This window comes from Triturus cristatus, chromosome 10, assembly GCF_964204655.1.
Source record: "Triturus cristatus chromosome 10, aTriCri1.1, whole genome shotgun sequence".
NCBI classification, from domain to species: Eukaryota; Metazoa; Chordata; class Amphibia; order Caudata; family Salamandridae; genus Triturus; species Triturus cristatus.
In genome coordinates, this window is record NC_140593.1 from 600164147 (window position 1) to 600185933 (window position 21787).

At 43.5% G+C, this 21787-nt stretch overlaps 1 protein-coding gene across 1 annotated transcript; it reads left to right on the top strand.

Moving 5' to 3' along the window:
* Positions 1-3449: 3449 nt before the first annotated feature.
* LOC146789778 (protein FAM200C-like) lies at positions 3450-4541 on the top strand. Its single transcript, XM_085631200.1, has one exon. The coding sequence runs from the start codon at positions 3450-3452 to the stop codon at positions 4539-4541; it is 1092 nt and encodes a 363-aa protein (XP_085487326.1).
* Positions 4542-21787: the final 17246 nt, after the last annotated feature.

The window sequence follows — 21787 nt, forward strand, 5'->3', positions numbered from 1 at the left end:
AGTTACAGCTGACTTTTAAAGGACCTTTGGTGAGCTTCCTGTTGACGACGTCGTCCTTCCAGCCCGCAGCCCCGGAGAACCTTCGCAGCAGCCTGGTGTCCGGAAAAGTGTCTCTTCGCCTGCACAGGTATGTTTTTTTTTCTTTGTTCTTTTGTGACCTCCTCTGATCCTTTACCCCCGTACACTCTTCTCCATTCCCCTTAAACATCTTTGCGTCTCCCTCCTCTTTTCTCTTCTTGATTCCACAGCTTTTTTCGCCCCTGTTTTCACTATGTCTCCTATATTTTCTTTCCGACCTCTCTCTCTTTTTCCGTTCTCTTTCTTCCATTTCTATCCACCACACGTGCTGTGAGTTAGAGCCCCCCTGTTGTAGCATTATATAGCGATGTTAGGCACAGCCCTGTCGGTCCTCTCTGAATGTAAAGATGTGTGAAACTGTCAAATTCCTTCTCGAATCAATCTTGGTAGACTTCTGGTACTAGTGAGAGAAGTTTAACTAATGGCCATTGGAGTGTCTGGCAAAAAAAACAGAAGGCACTCCTGGTTACACAAGTACTTAGCATAAATGTGATAAATACGCTGCCAACGAGACCTCCGTTTAGCCCCCATGTTAAAAAATCAAACATTATAATGGCTGTTGGGATGGTGACTGCTGGACTGGATTGCGGGGACATTCCATGTATTTTGTATACCTTGGTCACTCTGTGGACATTTGACTACTTTTATGATGTATAATGTCGTGCTTCTACATTGTTTGCTAATGGCAGCTTTATGGTTAAAAATCAATAAAAATGTTTAAATTTAAAAAAAAAAAAACATTATGACGAGTGGTGATCAGTCTGGTGATGAAGAGATGCGTCTGTTCTTGCCAGCCACTCTCGCATCTTTAGAAGATGCAGCAGCATTAATAATACATCGCAATTTGCTTTCTTTCTTTCATATGGCTGTCTGGATCCCAGGAGTTTGAAAGGTAAAGGAGGAAACATGTTATTTTTTCTGTAGAAAGAACCGTCCTTGGCACTGTTTCCTTGAGTGCCAGCTCTGACTGCACCCGACCGATGACATTCAGGCAGCAGGGTAGGTGCTCAGCAAGGCTGTGTCCTCCTTGCTAAAAAACAAGCATTTGTAATGCAATAGGTCTTGCTTTGAGGCGAGTTTGAGCTACTCACATTGCAAATAACAATGCCTTTTAGTTTTAGTTTTTGTTTTAAAAACATAAATAAAAGGCATTGTCATTTACAATGCCAATAGCTTAAACTCGCGTAAAAGCGAGACCTATTGCATTGCAAAATGCTTGCTATTGGGAGCCATGTGGGAGCACAGAATAGTCGAACATTTGTTATCATCAATTAGATTTCTTAGCAGGTCTGCCTTATGAATGTAAGTTAGTGTGTAAGAAAGAAGACATTTTGCAAAGTGCCCCCTGAATCACATGCTAGTGTCCCATGGGTACCCACAAATTCAGAGGTGTACGGATGACTGCTGCTTCTAAATTCAGTATCTGGTGTGCATTTTACAAATACAAAGGTTTCCTTCATACCCATACTCTTTTTCATGCCCATGTCTAGCACAGGGTTACGTATCAGTAGGAGTGTGAACAAGAAACGTGAGCACCTTCTTTCCAAAAATATCAACCATATTTAACTTCAACCTCCCTCTTTTCCTGGGTGAAAATGGAAGCCCCTGTTGATTTATGTTGGCTAGCCATGGTCCCCACATTGATGTCTAGCCTCATATAACCTTGGTAGTCAGTTCAGAATATGAGAGTCATCAGGCCAAATCATGAAATATTTGAGTGCTGCTCACACATTTTTTAGTGGTATTTTGGTGCTTGGTAAATGTACCTTTTACCATCGTATTATGAAAGCTGACATGTGGAGGTGGTATTGAGTGGGAAGTATATTTGTGCCTACTTATTATGTTTAATATGGTTTTGGTTGATATGTGTTGTTTTTTGTATTGCTCTGAATTTGTACTGAATTATTGAATGTTGTTTTTGTATGCTATAGTGTTATTGGTGGGTTGCATTCTGTTTTAAATGTGTTGTCTTGTGCTTTATTATATTCTAGTTGTGTTGTTACTTTATCTTGTCATGCTATATTGTATTTCGTTGTGCTCTATAACTGCTATTGTTAGTCCTACCAAAAGCATCAAATTCCTTTAGAAAGAGCAGTGAAAAATATGTATCTACCAATGTCTAATATGGTAAATTATCTCTGATACTGATCCCCAACTATTTAGTTCGCCAGTCAGTCCAAAATAGTGTCTGAGACTGTGCCCTAATGGCTCCCCTTGCCCCTATGTGCTAGTAATTGCCATTATGCCAATACACCTGCTGCAATAATTGTAGTGCCGCCCATTAAAAACATATAAGCCTGCATTTCTAAACACTTTCTTCAGTACAGCTCGCTGAGGAAATGGGGAAGCTTTTTGAAAGAATTAGACCCCATGCAGCCCCATGTTTTGGGCAATCTCTTTCAGGCTTTCTCCTTTACCATGACTCTGAGGTCCTAGGGGTCCAGACCATCAGAGCTCTAAATGTGACCCTTTTGGCCTCCTCCCTATCACCTCCTCAGTTCACCAGAAAGGCCAAGAACTGGATGAGTTACACCTTTGTGACCCACTACCAGGCACCGCGAAAAACACGCACTGCCTTCAGACATTAAAATACATTGACAAATTGGGATACATATCCAATCACAGAATGTCCCAAATACGCTTCAAAGTGCTATCACAAGCCATTTGTCTCTCAGCCGTGCAGTTTCTGTCATCAGCGCTTTTCCTCCCCTTTTCCACAAAAGCAGTTCAAACATAAACGGCAAAATATCCTATTATGTGAGATTTGGTTGGCTCGGTTTTAAAGTAGCTTTGCGCGGGAACAAATTTGCACGAAGTAGGGGCATTGATTGATGGCGGTTGATTGATCGGGTTTGGCATCAAGCATAGATATCAGCTGGCATAGAGGGCAAAGTTGAGCTACAATGTTTTGTTAAAATTGTCCCCACCTGAAACCAGGGCCCTCCCCTTGTCCACTGCAGGTGCCTGCGTTCTACCTCATGGGCACAGGTTCAAATCCCGGCGGGTCTTGCCCTTCATCCATCTGAGGTCGATAAAATGAGTAGGGTAGCAACAAACATCTGTTATTTAGCGCCAAGATACCTGCGCGTGAACGTGTGCTTTTAAATACGTGTGTGTGCATGCCATTTATTTCAAATCCCTATTGAGTGACATGTGCAGGTTTACCCATTATGTTGTATGTTTAAATAAAACATTACTTTGATGTTGCTCACAGATCTGTTGCGCGAAGTGGTGTTGGTCCATCGGTCATGACGCAGTATCGGTCGTGGGGTGTGTCGGTTTACCAGTCGTAGGGTGCTGTCGGGCGCAAAATCCGAATCCTGGTCCTTGTTACTTATTGTGTAGTAACAAAGTAGCTTGAGAGCTCCGCAATGGCCTACAGTCCAGTTTCCAAGCCTTGCAAACGACCCAGATCGATCCAGAGTGAACACAGGACCTTCCAGGAAGCATGGGAAGAAGAGTACTTGTTTGTGGAATGGCCAAAAGAAGAAGCCACTTGTTTGCTTTGCAAAGAGAAAGTAAATGTGCTTAAGAGGTATAATCTGGAACGGCACTACAAAACGCGGCACTCTGGATACACTGCAAACTTTCCACTGAACTCCAAACTGCGTTTTGCGAAGGTGGCATCACTAAAGGAAGCCCTTCTATCCCAACAAAAGCTCTTTCTGTGCCAGATGAAAGAATCCGAGGCAGTAACCGAGGCATCCTTCCAAATTTGCTACTTACTTGCCAAACATAAAAAGCCATTTACAGAAGCAGAGCTGGTTAAGAAGTGTTTTCTCTCGGCAGCAGACATTTTATTTGCCAACTATCCTAATAAATCAAACATTATGAAGGAAATAAGTGCATTGCAACTGTCAGATTCCACATGCACACGTCGAATCGAGTCAATGGGTGACAATGTTCTAGCGCAGGTCATCAATGCAGTCAAGCTGTCCCCTTTCTTTAGCATTGCTGTGGATGAGTCAACAGATGTAGGTGATGTGGCACAGTTAATGATTTGGGTGAGGTATTTGGAACAAGGAATCATTCCAAAGGAAGAGCTTCTCTGCCTTTTGCCATTGCATGGTCACACAAGAGGAGAGGATGTATTGGCCAGCATGTGTCGTTTCTTTGAATCTCATCACCTGCCATTGAACAATCTTGTAAGTGTCACTACAGATGGGGCACCCTCCATGATTGGACATGAGAAGGGCTTTGTATCTCTGTTAAGAAAAAAACTTCAATCATCTACTTTAATTGATTATCATTGTATAATCCATCAGGAAGCATTATGCATCAAAATAAAACAAGGGCAACTAAATGAGGTTATGAAGCAAGTCGTTAAAATTGATAATTATATTCGAGCAAAAGCACTCAACCACAGACTTTTTAAATTATTGCTGAGGGATGCGGAAAGTGAATATGCAGATCTGTTGTTGCATACTGAGGTTAGGTGGTTGAGCAAAGGTAGAGTGCTATAAAGATTTATTAGTTTGCTTCCAGAAATTGAACAATTTGTAATCAGCCGAGGGCAGTCCTTCCCAGAATTATATGACTTGCAATGGCTCACCATGCTCCATTTTCTGTGTGACATCTTCTCACATTTCAACACACTCAATCTGGCACTTCAAGGTAGACAGAAACTTGTGTCCTCAATGATGAGTGCCATATACTCCTTCGAAAGTAAACTCGAGCTGTTCCGAGAGCAGATGAACGATGGTGATCTCACACACTTTCCTAAGTTGCAGGCTTTAACACAGATGGTTGAAAAAGCTCAGGAAATGTTGTTCAGTCTCAATCTGTGTACTTATCTGGAGGAAGTGTCTGGGGACATTAAGAGGCGATTTTCTCAGTTCACAGTTCTCACCCCACTTTTCAGGCTTGTAGAAAATCCATGGATGGTTAGTGCAAGGAATCTTGAAGCAGTTGAACTTCTTGGTTTGAAAAGGGCACAAGCTGAGATGGAACTAATTGACATGCAATTCAGCTCTGTGCTCGAGTCCTCTTTCTTGGGGATGGAACCAGAAGATTTCTGGCAAAGTGTGCCACCTGAAAAATTCCCTCTTCTTTTTACCTTGGCACAGAGAATACTTTGCATGTTTGGCTCCACATTTGTATGCGAGTATTCCTTTTCTACAATGGGTGCTATAAAAAATAAACTAAGAAACAAACTGACTGATGCACATCTGGATCACCTCATGAGACTTGCACTCTCTGAAAAGGTTCCAGAATACAAGAAGTTAATTGCGGACATGAAATGTAAAATTAGTGGATAAACTCTGTGCCTTGGGAAAGACTTTTCCCCATTATGTTTGCCTTTGTACTTGCTGTTCTACTTTCACTAAATGCCTTCAAATAAAAATGTATTATCAAAATGTGCTCTTTGTAGTTGCATCTGATTGTGAAATACAGCATTGTCTAATGTTTTGAAAGGTTTTTATTTTTTACTCTAGCTCCGCCCCCCACTGATCCCGCCCCCACTGACTCCACCCCTACCAGTGCGGCCCTCAGCCACTAACCACACTGTAATTTTGGCCCCCAACAGAAAGTTTGTGAGTACCCCTGATCTAGATGCTATCCAAACTAGAACTAAAACTGGTGTTATAACCAAGCAGCAAACTTTCGAATATTTTTAAATTTTCTCCTACTGCTCCCAACCTTGTGCTCCCTCTCACCCCTCTCCCTCAAGACCCCTGTCCCCATACACCCCCCACCCCTGGGGAACCCTCCCTACTATTATAGGCGTAAAGCCTAATGGGCCTCAATCTACAGGTATAGTGAAGAACATTGGCATCGGGGCTCCTTCTATCCTCTTTACCCCCCACTCCCCTATGTGCCTACCCCTTCTTAATTTCTGCAATCAGATCATCTGCCTCCTCCACTGAACGATGTGCATACATATGGTTATTCCACATTGTGCGAAGCGAGGCCGGGAATTTTAGGTGCGCCTTAGCCCCCAGTTTGTTAAGCTTCTCCATCCGCTTTTCCATTTCCCATTGTTTCTGGGCGGTGGTGTGACACACGTCTGACCTACTTGAAAAAGAGAATGATCTAGTCGACAGAGAGCCTTACTTGAGTGCTATAGATAAGCTAGCCTCTTTCGTAGTATACATGAGAACGTTTATCAGGATTTTCCAGGGTTTCTGTCTCGCAGGGTTTCTCTTATAAGGGTCCGAATGAACCCGCTGTATTTCTGAGGAGAGGTCTATATCAGATCGATTTTTTAGGTCCGCATCTCTCAGCAGCAAAAGCACAAAGGCGTTGTTGTCAGACCCTTCTAAAGCTTCAAGGACATTAATCAGTCTTAGATGGTTCCTTCTTGAGTGATTCTCAAGACGTTCTAAGTCATCCCTCGTTTCTTTGTTTTGCCTCATTATTCAGTTCATCTCTACCGAGGATGTGTCTAGTGCCTGCTTTATCTAAGAATTTCGTGCTCCAAGGTAGTAGGGGCATATTATCAATCAGGGCGTTAAAATTATCGCCGCTTTAGCGGCAGAAAACTGCAGCTAAAGCGGCGATAATGGGCTTGATAATATGCCCTGGAGAATTCCAATAGAAGCCCATGTTGACACCAGAACATGGCTTCTATGGGAATTCTTAAAGGCATATTATCAAGCCCATTATCGCCGCTTTAGCTGCAGTTTTCTGCCGCTAAAGCAGCGATAATTTTAACGCTGATTCTTGATAATATGCCCCTTAGTTCTTTTGGATACTTCTTCCAGCTTCTGTGCTAAAACTGTGCAGGAGGCCTGATTTGCCACTTGGTTGTTCTTGGAAACCGTGAACCTGTTTTTCATCTCTTCCTTAAGGGCTAAGAGAATGTCGTCCAGGGTCTCTGTGGCCATCTGAGGAGCTTGACTAGTGCCCGGGACAGACTGTGAAGATATTGTCTGCTCGCCCTGGTTGTCCTCCTTTTGCGGCACCAACACGGTGAACCTTTTTGTGGTGGTGACTGAGGGATGCGTAGTCTTTCTAGGACTCCTGTGGTCCGCTGAGGACTTAGGCGGAGAGGCTGAATGGGAATGGGAAGAGGCAGAGGGAGATAAAGTAACCTCCTGAGGCTGACTTGTATTCACCTCCATCCTAGTAAGTTTGATTATATGGGGGCACCTTCTTGAATAGGGATGGAGACTGGAGCAACGAGGAACTTATAGTAAGATTTTAGTGAGGGTGTGATCTTCACTTTCGATGGAGAGGCCTTCTTTCCTCTGTCCCTGCACCTAGGACTCTTAGCGGCTGCAGAGAGCACAGCCCTCACTCCCCTCCCCCCCAATCCCCTCCCTTACTTTGAACCATCGGGCAACCTTGATAGACCTTTAATAATGTTGCCAGGGTCATTCATGGGGGGGAGGGCACCAGGGTGACCAGCTCTGGAAGGGAGATAGGTTGTGCACCCCTGGTGTGAATCGTGTACCTGTGAACTTTTCCTGCAGAAAGGGAAGATCTAGTTTGCGGTTTCCTGCCTTACTCCATAGGGTGTAGGGCCTCGCCTCCTCCTAGCCCCTCCACTAAATGATTATGCCAAAAACATCCAAGAGAGCCACAGGAGGATCCTGTATAGATAGAGGTGCACCAATAAATGAGGCCAGGGCCGAAGACAACAAAGCCCCCATGGCTCCAACTGCCTCAGGAACCATCTTACTGCCTCCAACCAGCCAGTTACTGGGACCTGTCTCCACTGTTCCTCCTTCTGCCACAGGGAACCATGTCGGGGAGCACAAACCACGGACCTGCTCTAAGGTGCCTCGTCCAGTGCTGACCCTGACGCCCCCGACCCGGACCTGGATGACAGCAGCATGGCAGTGACGCCACTCTCAAGCCGCGCCCTCTCACTGAGGGGCTCGGAGAGCGTCGGACACCTCCAGTGGATCCGGCACCATTGATGAACAAGCAGGGAAGCAGAAGGCGTCGGTATAGACGGTAAGATTACAGGGGCTTGCGCAGGGGGGGCGGGGAGGTCGAGGGGGAGCCCGTTCAACCTAAGTTACGGGACCTGTATGACTGCTGACCCACGGCTGCTTAGATGGCGGCCGCCAAGTTCCCCCAGTATCATAATGATCTTATAACGATCAATGTATATATAGATATGGGAGCCAGTATGTGAAAAATTGCCCTGATCAAACTGGTCGAATCAATTCACCTAATAATCCATATAAATGCTCCTTTAATGGAATTATGTTACAGGAGATTTTAATTTGAATACAATGCAGATGTATGATTCTGATAACCCTGTCCACATGGTAAATACATATATTCAAGATAAGCCAGACTGCGACCTTGTAATATGTCTTTAATATATATGCCTAGATGGTTTAAATGGCATCTTCCTTTTGGACTACTGAGAGTAGATTTTACTGACACATCGGGCTATAATTTATTGCACATTTCAATCCTTGACAATATTATCCTGTTGTGTACATTACAAAATGGAGGAAAGGGTCAGAAACAACCACATCCCCCATGTGATAACTTTGCATTTTCTGATTCTCAAAGTAGAATAAACAAGAAAAGTGGGGGAAATTATAGCCCTGATTGCTTTGAAGAGGGTCACATCATTAGAGAACACTTAATATACACTGGATCCAAGCTGTACCTGGCTGATGAGCCCATAGCTAGGGTGAAACATGTCCTATGCTTGTTTTCTGGTCCAGAGAGGACCTAGCTTGGCAGTTCGGGTTGGACTGTTCCAATTGGAGCACACTCAAGACTGATTTGCATATAGCTGGGTCCAAACTGAGGTAACATGGTGTACAAAATAACAATGGACTGGAATGTGGCCAGAGTAATTACCAGTGGCTGAGATTAATTCAAGGATTTCATCCATCACTTTTTTGTATATTTCAAATCATTAGCGAAGGCAGAATCAAACATGCTGGTCTAGCAAATCTTGGAAGACAGCATGCATTTAAGGTAATATATAGATCTGACAACCCTGGTATCCATGGCCTGCAGATCATGCAGTCATCATTACATTTAATGACCATCTTCAGTATTACATTTCAGTATCTTAAACAGGTTTTTGCTAGACTCGAGAGCTAAGGCTAGAAGTCTCCAATGCTATTTAATATTTACGTATGCCCACTATTTACCTATTATACTATGAAGATAATAATCAGTTTATGGTCCTCCCAGGAAGTCACTCCACTGGCTCGTACTGCGAACTGTGCATGGACTTATGGGTAACTCAAAAGTAGACGTGACATAATCTTTTTTATTAAATTAAACTCTGTAAGAAAGCGTTGTATTAATTGGGGTTCAGCACAAGCAATGAAGACACTATTCTGCTAGGTCCAGTAAAAGGTTTCAGTAATTTAAACTTGAGCTCAACCGTTGGTAGCTAACAAACAAGCCAGACAGACTTAATATAGAGAAAATGTGTATAGCGTTTAGTAATACTAAAACACTTAAAAAGTTAAAAACATAAAATAATGAAAAAACACTCTAATTTGTAAAGGTGGATAATAATGTAATAAGAAACATGACACCAAAATGACACAAATTTAATGAGGGGAGCTGGAGATATGTATTTTTAAAGATTTAAATAAAAATAGCGCCACAAACACAAAGTGCCAATGGCAGTTTATGGTCACAGTAGGCCGGGACCGTGGCTCAATTTCAGGCCTACTGCGATGGAGTGCAGTTGGATAAACCAACAAGGTTAGACCCGTTTGGGGTTTTTATATTCGACTTAGAGTATGATTTTGACTTTGAAGTATGGTAAATATTCTATTGCCCTAACAGAGTAACCATTCTCAGAAGTTACAGATGTCCGCCAGCCCAGTGAACATCTCTTAACACTAGTGGGAACTGTCGGAACAGTGGTTCCTGCCAATGTATTAAAAGTTTGATTGATGGTCCCATCAAAATGAAGGTGTCATTCATCAAACTTTTAACATGTTTTAGTTGTTTCAAAACCAAAATCTCGAACTAGGATTTTGTTTCTGTAAAAACTAAAATGAATGACTCCCACACCATGGACATTTTCTCCCATTGTGTGGGAGTCATTTAAACATAGTTTGTGCCCTTAACTGCCATGTTTTTCATGCAGGTAAGGGAGAGTAAAAACTGTGGATTTAATTGCTCACTCTAAATCGGGCGGATAGTCGAATGGCCAAACCTCTGAAGACTCTTACTCAGTAGAGCGTCAGAGTAAAATTAAGGTATTGTGCCTTTGTTTGAATACAATTGAATCAGCATAGACCTTGTAACATTGCAATTTTGTACAGTGCTGAAAGTCGAGATCATAAGGTATTCTTGGAGTCAAATGTTTTAAAAAGAGTTTCAAATGTGCCGGGGTCCAAGTTCTCAACAAATCAATTGTACATTCGGACAGCTTCAGTGCAAACATTAAATTTAGATAAAAGACATATTTTGAGGATCCGTCATCAAAGATTTCCAGTTTTAGTAGAGCTCTCAAGTACCTTGTTCAGCATGTAAAACACTTACAGTTATTTCTCAAGGAAAGGTAGCAGAAATGAGAAATATTTGCTATGTGATTTATAATGGCATCTATGAAAAAATCCACAAGCATCATTGGCAAACATATTGTGAGTGGGAATATTGGGGGGAGGAGTTGGCCTAACGGCTAGGGCGGTCGACCTTGAATGTGGGGAGCCGTGTTCGAGTCTCAGCAATGATGCTAAACATCCTGTGATTCTGGGCAAATCACTTAATCTCCCCATGCCTAACAAAAATGAAAGTGTCCTCATATAACATAACTAGTGCTATGTAAAGCGCTCTGATACACAATACCGGATCAAGTTTGCGCTATATAAAACTCGGTAAAAAAATAAATATTTAAAATAACATAATATCCAGTTTTAAAATATAGACATATTAAATAACTACCAGTAATAAGTGCAATTATTAGATCCAAAAACATAAAATATCAAAGCATGAATATCATCATCTAAAGTAGCAATAAAACCAATACAATTATATTCAACTAAAAATATACATCATAAAACACTATATAGTGTGTGTATAATGTATATATCCACACACACACTGCCTTCGGTTGCCATCATCGTGATGCCCCAGAGGGAAGAGACACCCTTTTCGTGGTTGCCAGCATTGTGATTCGTGATGCCCCAGAGGGTAGACAGACATACACTCTTAAGAGACGGAAGAGACACCCTACCCTTGGTTGCCATCAATGTGATGCACCTGAGGGTAGACAGACATACACTCTTGACAGAGGGGAGAGATACCCCACCCTCAGTTGCCATCATCGTGACACCCCTGAGGGTAGACAGCCATATACTCTTGACAGAGGAAAGAGAAACCCTACCCTCAGTTGCCAGCATCGTAATGAACCAGAGGGTAGACAGACATACACTCTTGACAGAGGGGAGAGACACCTTACCCTCTGTTGCCATCAGCGTGATGCCCTTGAGGGTAGACTGACATACACACTGGACAGAGGGGAGAGACACCCTACCTTCGGTTGCCAACATTGTGATGACCCAGAGGAAAGACAGACATACACTCTTGACAGTGGAAAGAGACACCCTACCCTCTGTGGTCATCACAGTGATGCCCAGAGGGCAGAGACAAAGCACTCCGCCTGGTGCGACATGAAACACTCTGAGCAAGAATGGGACACATCCCCCTCAGAGTGCTTGGAGGAAAGGAGTTAATTTAATGCAATTGCCAAATGCTGCTTAGGAGAGCTCACAGGAAAAAAAATATATATCTTTCTCAAAGTTACCAAAAATGCTGAATCAAAGTTCTTCTACATGGGCTCCATATAGTTTTACTAAAACTGCCATCTCACCACGAGGGTTAAGACTGAATGAAAGTCCCACGTTGTCAAATTAGCTGCTTTCCAGGCCTCATCTTGACCCCGCACTCTTGCCCCAGGATATACACTGACAAAATGTTATTTAAGTCATTGAGCATTATTAAATGATGATCAGAAAACAAGTAGGCAGACTGGTCCAAGACTTAAAAACACAGATCAATGCTCAGTCAGTCTTTGAGGTTAAGAGCTAGTGTAAATTCGAACACACCAAGTACTACAACATTTTTTCTGTTGATTAAAACGCGAGCTCATGCAACATTACTAAAAACGTTTGGCTGTGGAGCGAAATACTTAATTAGAACCCACATGTTAGAATTATCCCGGGGGCTACAGCCTCATTTGTTTTATTCTGACAGGCTGGAACAGCAAAGCTGACCTAAAATTTAATTTTTAGCTTAATTCCACCTGGCACCCCACAAGCACATGTACACACACACAAACACACACACACAAACACACCACCACACACACACACACATATATATTCACTGAAAAAATCAGAGGTTTCAGGGACGTTATAGTTAGGAATTAGCATTTAAAAAACCTCATATACTCACTGAAAAATACATACAGGTTTCAGGGACGTTATAGTTAGGCTGATATTTCACTCTTACAAAACCAGAGCAATTCAGCCATTTTAATAAGTTGAGCTAAGTATAACTCACGCCCCCAGAATGCACTGCTGATGATGTCACATATTAATAGTGATGTCATTTGAGATGTCATCAGTGATGTCACTGACCATGTTATGAGTGATATAATTTGTGATATCATCAGCAATGCATTGTGGGGGTGCGAGATATAGTTTTCTCAGCTAATTATAACTGCAGATTTTGTCTGGTTTTGTACAAGTGAAATGTCAGCCTAACTATAACAGCCCTCGAAACCTGTGTTTATTTCAGTGAATAGCTGAGGTTTTTTAAATGGTAATTCCTAACTGTAACGTCCCTGAAACCTTTGTTTTTTTTAGTGAATTTCTAAGGTTTTTCAAATGCTTATTTCTAACTATGACTTCATAGGTAAGACGTGCAAAAAGAGGAAGAAAGGCGCAGAAAGATGCAAGAGAAGTGCAGAAAGAAGCAAGAGAGGTGCAGAAAGAGACAGAAAGATGCAGAAAGAAGCAAGAGAAATGTAGAAAGAGGCAAGAGAAGTACAGAAAAAGAAAGAAAGGTACAGAAAGAAGCAAGAGAAGTGCAGAAAGAAGCAACAGGGGTGCAGAAAGAGGCCTACTTCGACTGTACCTTTAAACAGACTCATATAAAATAGTCTAATCACTAATCCTTCTCTGAAGATGTCTTGAACCTCACTTTTCTCTTGAAGGTTCACTATTCATTGACTGGTCAGAATGTTAGGACTACCAAATGTAAAACAGCAATCCTAGCCATGTTTGTGCAGGTATGCATGCGTGTGTCCGTGCTGTTACCTAGTGACATGTTACATAAAAATAAACATAAAAATGCTTAAATACCTGTGTGTCAAACAGCATACTCTGTACATTTGAGTACAAGCAGTTGTACATATTTCTTTCTGCTCATAATACAGGGCACATGGGAGGTCAATAGTATATTTGAGGGACTGTATAACACCTACATATGTAAGACATGTCTGCCTGTGCAACCGAATGACAGAGCAGAACTGAGAAGATTTGACCTCCTATAGAAAAAGCTACCCACTTTTTAAGCTACCATCTTCAGATGCATAACACATGTGAGAATACATGTACAAATAGACATATACCTCAGTCCTGAGAGCACACAGACCTTTAAGCTTGACAGCTTGCACTTTCCATTTGAGTATAGAAAGAGGCAAGAGAAGTACATAAAAAAACAAAGAGGGGCAGAAAGAATGAGAAATGTGCAGAAAGAAGCAAGAGAAGTGCAGAAAGAGGCAGAAGTAAAGAAAGACACAAGAGATGTACACAGAAGCAAGGAACGTGCAGAAAGAACCAAGAGAGGTACAGAAAGAGGAAGAACAGTATAGAAAGAGGCAAGAGAGGTACAGAAAGAGGTAGAAAGGAGCAGAAAGAAGCAAGAGAAGCACAGAAAGAGGCAATAGAAGTGCAGAAAGAGGAAGAAAGATGCAGAAACAAGCAAGAGAAATGCCGAAAGAGGCAAGAGAAATGCAGAAAGAGGCAGGAAGGGTGCAGAAAGAAGCAAGAGAAGTGAAGGAAGAAGCAACAGAGGTGCAGAAAGAGACAACAAAAGTACAGAAAGAGTGAACAGGGGTGCAGAAAGAGACAAGAGAGGTGCAAAAAGAGGCAAGAGGGCTTCAGAAAGAAGCAAGAGTGGTGCAGAAAGAAGCAAGAGAAGTGCATAAAGAACCTATAGAGCTGCAGAAAGAGGCAAGGGGGATGCAGGAAGAGGCAAGAGAAGTGCAGAAAGAAGCAGCAAAGATGCACAAAGAGGCACGAGAAGTGCAGAAAGAAGCAACAGAGGTACAGAAAGAGGCAAAAGAAACTACAGAAAGAGGCAAAAACATGCAAGAGGGGTGCAGAAAGAGGGATGCAGAAAGAGGCAAGAGGGGTGCAGAAAGAAGAGAGGTGCAGAAAGAAGCAAGAGAAGTGTAGAAAAGACTAACAGATGTACAGATAGAGACAAGAGGGGTGCAGAAAGAGGCAAAAGAAGTGCAGAACAAAGCAACAGAGGTGCAGAAAGAGGCAAGAGAACTGCAGAAAGAGGTAAGAGAGTTACAGAAAGAGGCAAGACAGGTGCTGAAAGAGGGAAGAGGGGTGCAGAAGGAGGCAAGAGAAGTGCAGAAAGAAGCATCAGAGATGGATAAAAAGGAAGAGGTGCATAAAGAAGCAAGAGGGGTTCCGAAAGAGGCAAGAGAGGTGCAGAAAGAGGGAGAGGGGTGCAAAAAGAGGCAGAAAGGCACAGAAAGAAGCAAGATCACTGTAAAAAGAGGTAAGGGTGCAGAAAGAGGCAAGACGGGTGCAGAAAGAAGCAAGAGAGGTACAGAAAGAAGCAAGAGAAGTGAAGAAAGAAGCAACGGAGGTGCAGAAAGAGGCAACTGACATATAGAAAGAATGAACAGGGGTGCAGAATGCGACAAGAGAGGTGCAGAAAGAGGGAAGGGGTTCAGAAAGAAGCAAGAGGGGTACAGAAAGAAGCAGGGGAGGTGCAGGAAGAAGCAAGAGAAGTGCAGAAAGAACCAACAGAGGTGCAGAAAGAGGCAAGAGGGATGCAGAAAGAGGCAAGAGAGGTGCAGAAAGAGGAAAGAGGGGTGCAGAAAGCGGCAGGAGGGGTGCAGAAAGAAGCAAGAGAGGTTCAGAAAGAAGCAGGAGAAGTGCAGAAAGACGCAACAAATGTGCAAAAAGAGGCAAGAGGGGTGCAGGAAGAGGCAAGAGAAGTGCAGAAAGAAGCAACAGAGATGCACAAAGGGGCAAGAGAGGTGCATAAAGAGGCAACAGGGGTTCAGAAAGAGGCAAGAGAGGTACAGAAAGAGGCAAGAGAGGTGCATAAAGAGGGAGAGGGGTGCAGAAAGAGTCAAGAAAAGTACAGAAAGAACCCACAGTGGTACAGAAATAGGCAAGAGGGATGCAGAAAGAGGCAAGAGAAGTGCAGAGAGAAGCGACAGAGGTGCCAAAAGAGGCAAGAGAACTGCAGAAAGAGGCAAGAGAGGTGCAGAAACATGTAAGAGAGGTACAGAGGGAAGAGAGATTGAAAAAGAGGCAAGAGGTATGCAGACAGAAGTAACAGAGGTACAGAAAAAAGCGAGAGGGGTACAAAAAGAGGCAAGGGAAGTATAGAAAGAATCAACAGAGGTGCAGAAAGAGGCAAAAGAGGTGCAGAAAGAGGGAAGAGGGGTATGGAAAGAGGCAAGAGGTATGCAGACAGAAGTAACAGAGGTACAGAAAAAAGCAAGAGGGGTACAAAAAGAGGCAAGGGAAGTATAGAAAGAATCAACAGAGGTGCATAAAGAAGCAAGAGATGTGCAGAAAGAGGCAAGAGGTGCAGAAAGAGGTAAGAGGGGTACAGAAAGAAATAAGAGAGATGCAGAAAAAAGCAAGAGATCTGCAGAAATAAGTAAGCGAGGCACAGAAAGGGGCAAGTGAGGCACAGAAAGAGGCAAGTGAGGTACAGAAAGAGGAAACAGAGGTGCAGAAAGAGGTAAGAGAGGTATAGAAATGGGCAAGAGAAGTGCAGAAAGAGGCAAGAGAAGTGCAGAAAGAGGCAAGAGAGGGATAGAAAGATGTAAAAGAAGTGCAGACCCATCATAGCGCGTATATTGAACTACAAGGGCCGTGACACGCTATTACGCGCTGCCAGAGAAAAAGCTCCAATTCACTTCGAAAATAAATGGATCTCACTATATCCGGACTTCACAGTGGCAGTCCAATGACTGAGTGCTTCATTTCGGGATGTAAAAAAACCACTCAAGGCCCATAACCTGAAATACACTCTTTTGTTTCCCGCCCGCTTGAAGGTACTTTATGAACAGAAGGCTCACTTTTTTGATAGCCCGGAAGAAACGGCGGAATGGGCGGAGGTCTCGCTGTCACTGGATCCAACACAAGGCTCATCGCAAAAGCGACAGCAGCAGCCGTATAAATCCCAGAGGACCGGAAGAAATTGACTAGGCAGGGGTCGGAAGACTGTTCCTGCTATCAAAGCAAACCCCTCTCCGGAGCAGATATTAGAGAGACAGAAATCAGCAATACTAGCGGCGGCGGCGTTGGACGATAAGGATGCGAACTCAGTAGCAGACTCGATCGATTCGTCGAAAGACACGAATATACACTCAGACTCTGAGACCAGTATGGCTCTAGTCCCTTCACTTACCCCACAGACTGCAAATGACTATTTGGGCTGAGGGCGCAGGATTAATATCAGCATGTCCCTGGCGGTACAGTTGAGTATAATTGAAATACCATAAGTACGTGGATGGTCGCAGTGTTGATTGTAATTGTATAATAATAGGGCCTGAGCTCACCCACTGGAGTTGTTATCAGGTGTATTGCACCAACACATATCCAGTGAATGATGGTTGCCACCTCCTCCATGACAACTGCACAATGTTATAAGATACGAAGGGTTCACGTTGAACTTGTTTCTCTTGTTTGGTCCTCTATCGTTTTACGGGGGAACCTTGTATGGGAGTTATTAGGGGACAAGTATGGGAAGACTCATTCATAGTTGTATCCTTAACTAGTCAGCACACAGATATGGGAGTGTTCCAAAAATAATATCACCCAATACCACATGGCCACGACTGGTAAATATACATGCACGCCCTGGAACGTTCGAAGAATGGGGTCTGTGCACAAGAGACATAGAATGTATGCCCAACTCAATAGGAGGAAAACCCACATTGTCTTTCTCCAAGAGACACATCTTACCCACTGTGAGTGCGTTAAATTAAAAAAGAAATGGAGAGGGCAATTATTCTACACGTCTTACTCCGCATTTGCCCGTGGTACTGCAATATGGGTTAGGAATGGCACCCCTTTTATAGTACTCGCACAGAGAATTGATACAAATGGCAGGTACGTGCTGATCCATGGTACATTAAATGGGGAGCACATAGTACTGGGTAGTATTTATGCCCCAAACGCAGAACAAGACACATTCCTAGAGACACTTAACTGGGATGGATACACCTGGATCATTGGAGGGGACTTCAATGCATTGCTAGATGTGGAATTGGACCTCTCCTACCCACCACTACAGGGTGCCAATTGTAGGAAAGAGGCAGAGGCATTGAAAGGATGGGCGGAGGGATGGACCATGTGTGATGTGTGGCATGCCAGTAATTCTGACAGCAAGAAGTACTCATTCTATTCACCTCTTCACATGTTGCATACTCGTATACATAGAGTGTTCTGCTCATTGCATTTACTTGCTACCGTGGACAAAACTACCTATCTAGGGAAAACATTGTCTGACCACAACCCACTAGAGATTACATTCTCATGGGGGAAAATCCCGACACCAGTTACCACATGGAGGCTGCAGCCTTTACTTCTAGAGGATCCCGTATTCTGCAGCACACTATCCACAGCCATCACTAATTATTTCACTGAAAACGCAGACACCGCTAGCTCACTGCAGATGGAGTGGGAGGCCTTTAAAATGGTCATTTGTGTGGTGGCTATTAGCACGAGAGTGGGTGCTCGCTGTGCTCTGGAAAAAGAACTAAGGGACTTGGAAGACAGTCTGGGTAACCTCGAGCGGGATGCAGCATTGGATGACACACGCAAAGCGGCTCTGCAGGGGGTGCATATATGACATGCGGAGCTCCTTGAACAATTATGCATCATTGACTATCGCTCCTACACACAGAAACAGCATGCAGAAGCGGATCGGGAGGGTTCCCTACTAGCTAGGATCATAAGGGATACACCGTCCGCAGCTCCCATAACAGAGATTAAAACTCTGGCGGGCATGACGGCAACTGCACAGATAGATATTAACGCAGCCTTCAGGAGGTATTACGAGACACTGTGCACACCACCGGCAGAACTTCAAGAGAAGGATTACGTATCCTTCCTTGAAGGGCTACCATTTCCCCAACTTGCCCACAACCAAAAAAAGGAATTAGCAAAAACCATCACAAAAACTGAAATTAGAGCAGCTATTAAGGATCTCCCCTGCAACAAAACACCAGGCCTGGATGGTTTGCCGGTGGATTTTTATGAGGCATATTCAAATCTTCTGGTCCCTCATTTGGAACGATTGTATCAAGCAGTAATGGAAATGGGTTCTCTCCCACCTACCACACTGCAGGCGTTGGTTGCATCCCTCCTGAAACCAGGTAGGGACCCAAAGAAATGGCAGGATACCGCCCCTCTCACTGTTGAACGCTAACAATAAAATGTTGAGTAAGATATTAGCAAACAGAGTTCTTCAGTACATACCAAAACTGATACACCCGGACCAGTGCGGTTTTGTGCCTGGGCGGAGCACCACCGTTAACATCAGACGGATGCATCAAGTGCTGACACAGGCGGAGGTAGATAGTGCCACAGTGGGGTGTGTGTCCCTGGACCTGAGACAGGCATTTGAGTCTTTACATTGGAGTTTCATGCTGATAACCCTGATGAGGTTTGGAATTCTGGATGAATATGTAAAATGGGTAAGCTTACTATACACAAATCTGACAGCGCGTGCTCGCACTGGTGCTCACATTTCACAACAATACAGAGTTGCAAGAGGTACCCGACAGGGATGTCCATTGTCACCCCTGTTCTTTATACTTGCACTTGAACCACTGGCCATCAAGCTCCGAACAGTTGCAGCAGACAAGGGAATTAGAATTGGGACTGACACACATATTATTTCTGCTTCAAGGCGCTGAGGGGGGGGGTGCTGCTGCTACTGGTCGAAGAGCCAGGTCTTGAGTAGTCTCCTGAAGGTCAGCAGGTCTTCGGTTTGTCGTAGGTTGAGGGGGAGGGTGTTTCAGGTCTTGGCGGCGTGGTGTGAGAAGGACCTGCCTCTGGAAGTGGTTTTACAGCTGCGCGGGACCGTGGCCAGGGCATGCTCAGTGGTGCGGAGTTTCCTGTTGGGTACGTAGAAGGAGAGTCGACTGTTGAGATAGGCTGGGCTGGTTTTGTGGAGTGCCTTGTGTGCGTGGACGAGGAGCTTGAAGGAGATTCTTCTGTCGACGGGGAGCCAGTGCAGGTTCCTCAGGTGCGGGTGATGTGGTCACGGCGCGGGACGTCGAGGATTAGGCGTGCAGAGGCGTTCTGGATTCTTTGCAGTCTGTTGATGAGCTTGGACGAGGCTCCGGCGTAGAGGGTGTTTCCGTAGTCGAGTCTGCTGCTGACTAGGGCCTGGGTGACTGTTTTCCTCATGTTTGTCGGGATCTATCTGTAGATCTTGCGGAGCATGCGGAGGGTGTTGAAGCAGGTGGAGGAGACTGCGTTGACTTGTTTGGTCATGGTGAGTTTTGAGTCGAGGGCTCAGGATGGCAGCACCAACTGACACAGCGGTGTTCCAGACCTTCACCCATATATTCCAACTACAACAGTATATGGAATACATGCACAAGCAAAATAGAAGGTTCCACATATGACCTGTAAAACAAGAGCCTCAATAAAATACAATAGCATATCAGAAAAACCCAAACACCACATATCTCCCCCTTTAACGAGAAAAAAGAAAAAAATTAAATCAAAGCAAAAGAACATCAAGAGAAAATTATTAATCACTGAACTTACTGAGGGTCCTCTTAGCCCTTGAGCTTCTTCTGACAACAGGAGAGATTTGAACCTTCTTTTGTTCACCAGAACGAGCTTCATTTCTCTTGGTCTTTGCCAAGCTGGAAACATTCCACTACTGACCATTGTCGAGTTTCACAGCCTGACCTCTAATGCTAACAATGCATACAGGATCTCTGAACTTTGACTTCCCCTTTTGTAACAATAAGGGCCCTTTGACACAATCCCAGTCCCTAATGGAGAATTTTACTCCCCTTCTAGTAACAGGAAGTTTGGACCTTTCAAACCTGTGGTGACTAACTTCATCACTCAAAAGTTTGGCTTTGACAGCTTCTTTCATCACACTACACTCTTTTTTCAAAAGTTCAATTTTCCAAAATGGGTTAAGAGTGGAAACAACGTTTCCTCCTCTCATCAACTCAAAAGGTACAGAACCCAAAACAGAATGAGGAAGAGGTCTGTATGCCCACACAACATCTCTGACAGCAGTCTCACAACCAACTCTCGCCTTGATCGCACTCTGTATACATTCAACCAAAACTCTGTTGAATCTCTCAACTTTACCACTGGCTTGGGGAAAATGAAGAGGAGTACGCAGGTGCTTGACACCCATTTTTGCCAAAAACATCTTGCATGCAGACTGAAGTAAATTGCACCCCATTATCAGTTAACAGTTCTTCAGGAACACCCTCTCTACTAATAACATCTTGAAGTAAACGAATAACAGATTTAGGGTTCTGAAACACCTCTGACTTCCACCCACCTAGATAAATGATCAATCAATGAAATACTTCATGCAATTGGGAAGGACATGAAATGGTCCTAAAAAATCTAAGGCAACCCTTTGCCAAACTTTGCTTGGACACACTACAGGCTTGGAGCATGGAGAAGACATAGACACATGTTTATCACTGTACAAGCATTGGGTACATTCATTCACTAAAACTTCAACTTCACGATCAACACAAGGCCACCAAAAATCATTTTGAATTCTGCGTTTGGTTGCAGTCATACCCAAATGGCCAGAGTGAGCCGTTTCCAAGATTCTTCTCCTGAAACAGGAAGGAGGAACTAATTTTCCCTCTCTAACTAACAGATTGTTTTCAATGGACAACTCATTGGTAACTTTGCAAAAAGGTTGTAAAACCGGATCAATAGATCTTTCTTTGGGCCAGCCTTCCACAACAAAATATGTCACTTGTTTTAAACTTTGCGCCAATCTTCCATATTGGCACAAATCACAGTATCATCAACAGTGGCAATAATGCACTCTTCAATAGCCTCCTCCTCTTTCCCATAAACGTAACGTCTTGAACAGGAAGTCTGGACAAAAAATCAGCCTTGATATTCTTAACTCCAGCTATGTGTGGAATGGAAAAATTGTATTCCAGAAATTTGGTAGCCCATCTATCTAATCTGGTGGTAGCTTTCTTAATTTTATTGCCAGACAAAATGTCCACTAATGGTTTGTGATCCGTTCGAAGCCAAAAGTTTCTCCCACACAAATAAGATTAGAATTTCTCCACTCCCCACAGACATGCAAGCATTTCTTTTTCAATGACAGAATACCTTCCAATGGTAACCTCATTATTGCCTATCATTTGTGATAATACAGCACCCATGCCATAAGAACTGGCATCAACAGTGATGTAGGTATTACGACCTTCAACATATGCTTGAAGAGTCAGAGCAGAGTGAATGCTTTCTTTGATACGTTGAAAATGTTCTTGGCAAGTAGATGTCCAAACAAAATCAGTTCCTTTTTT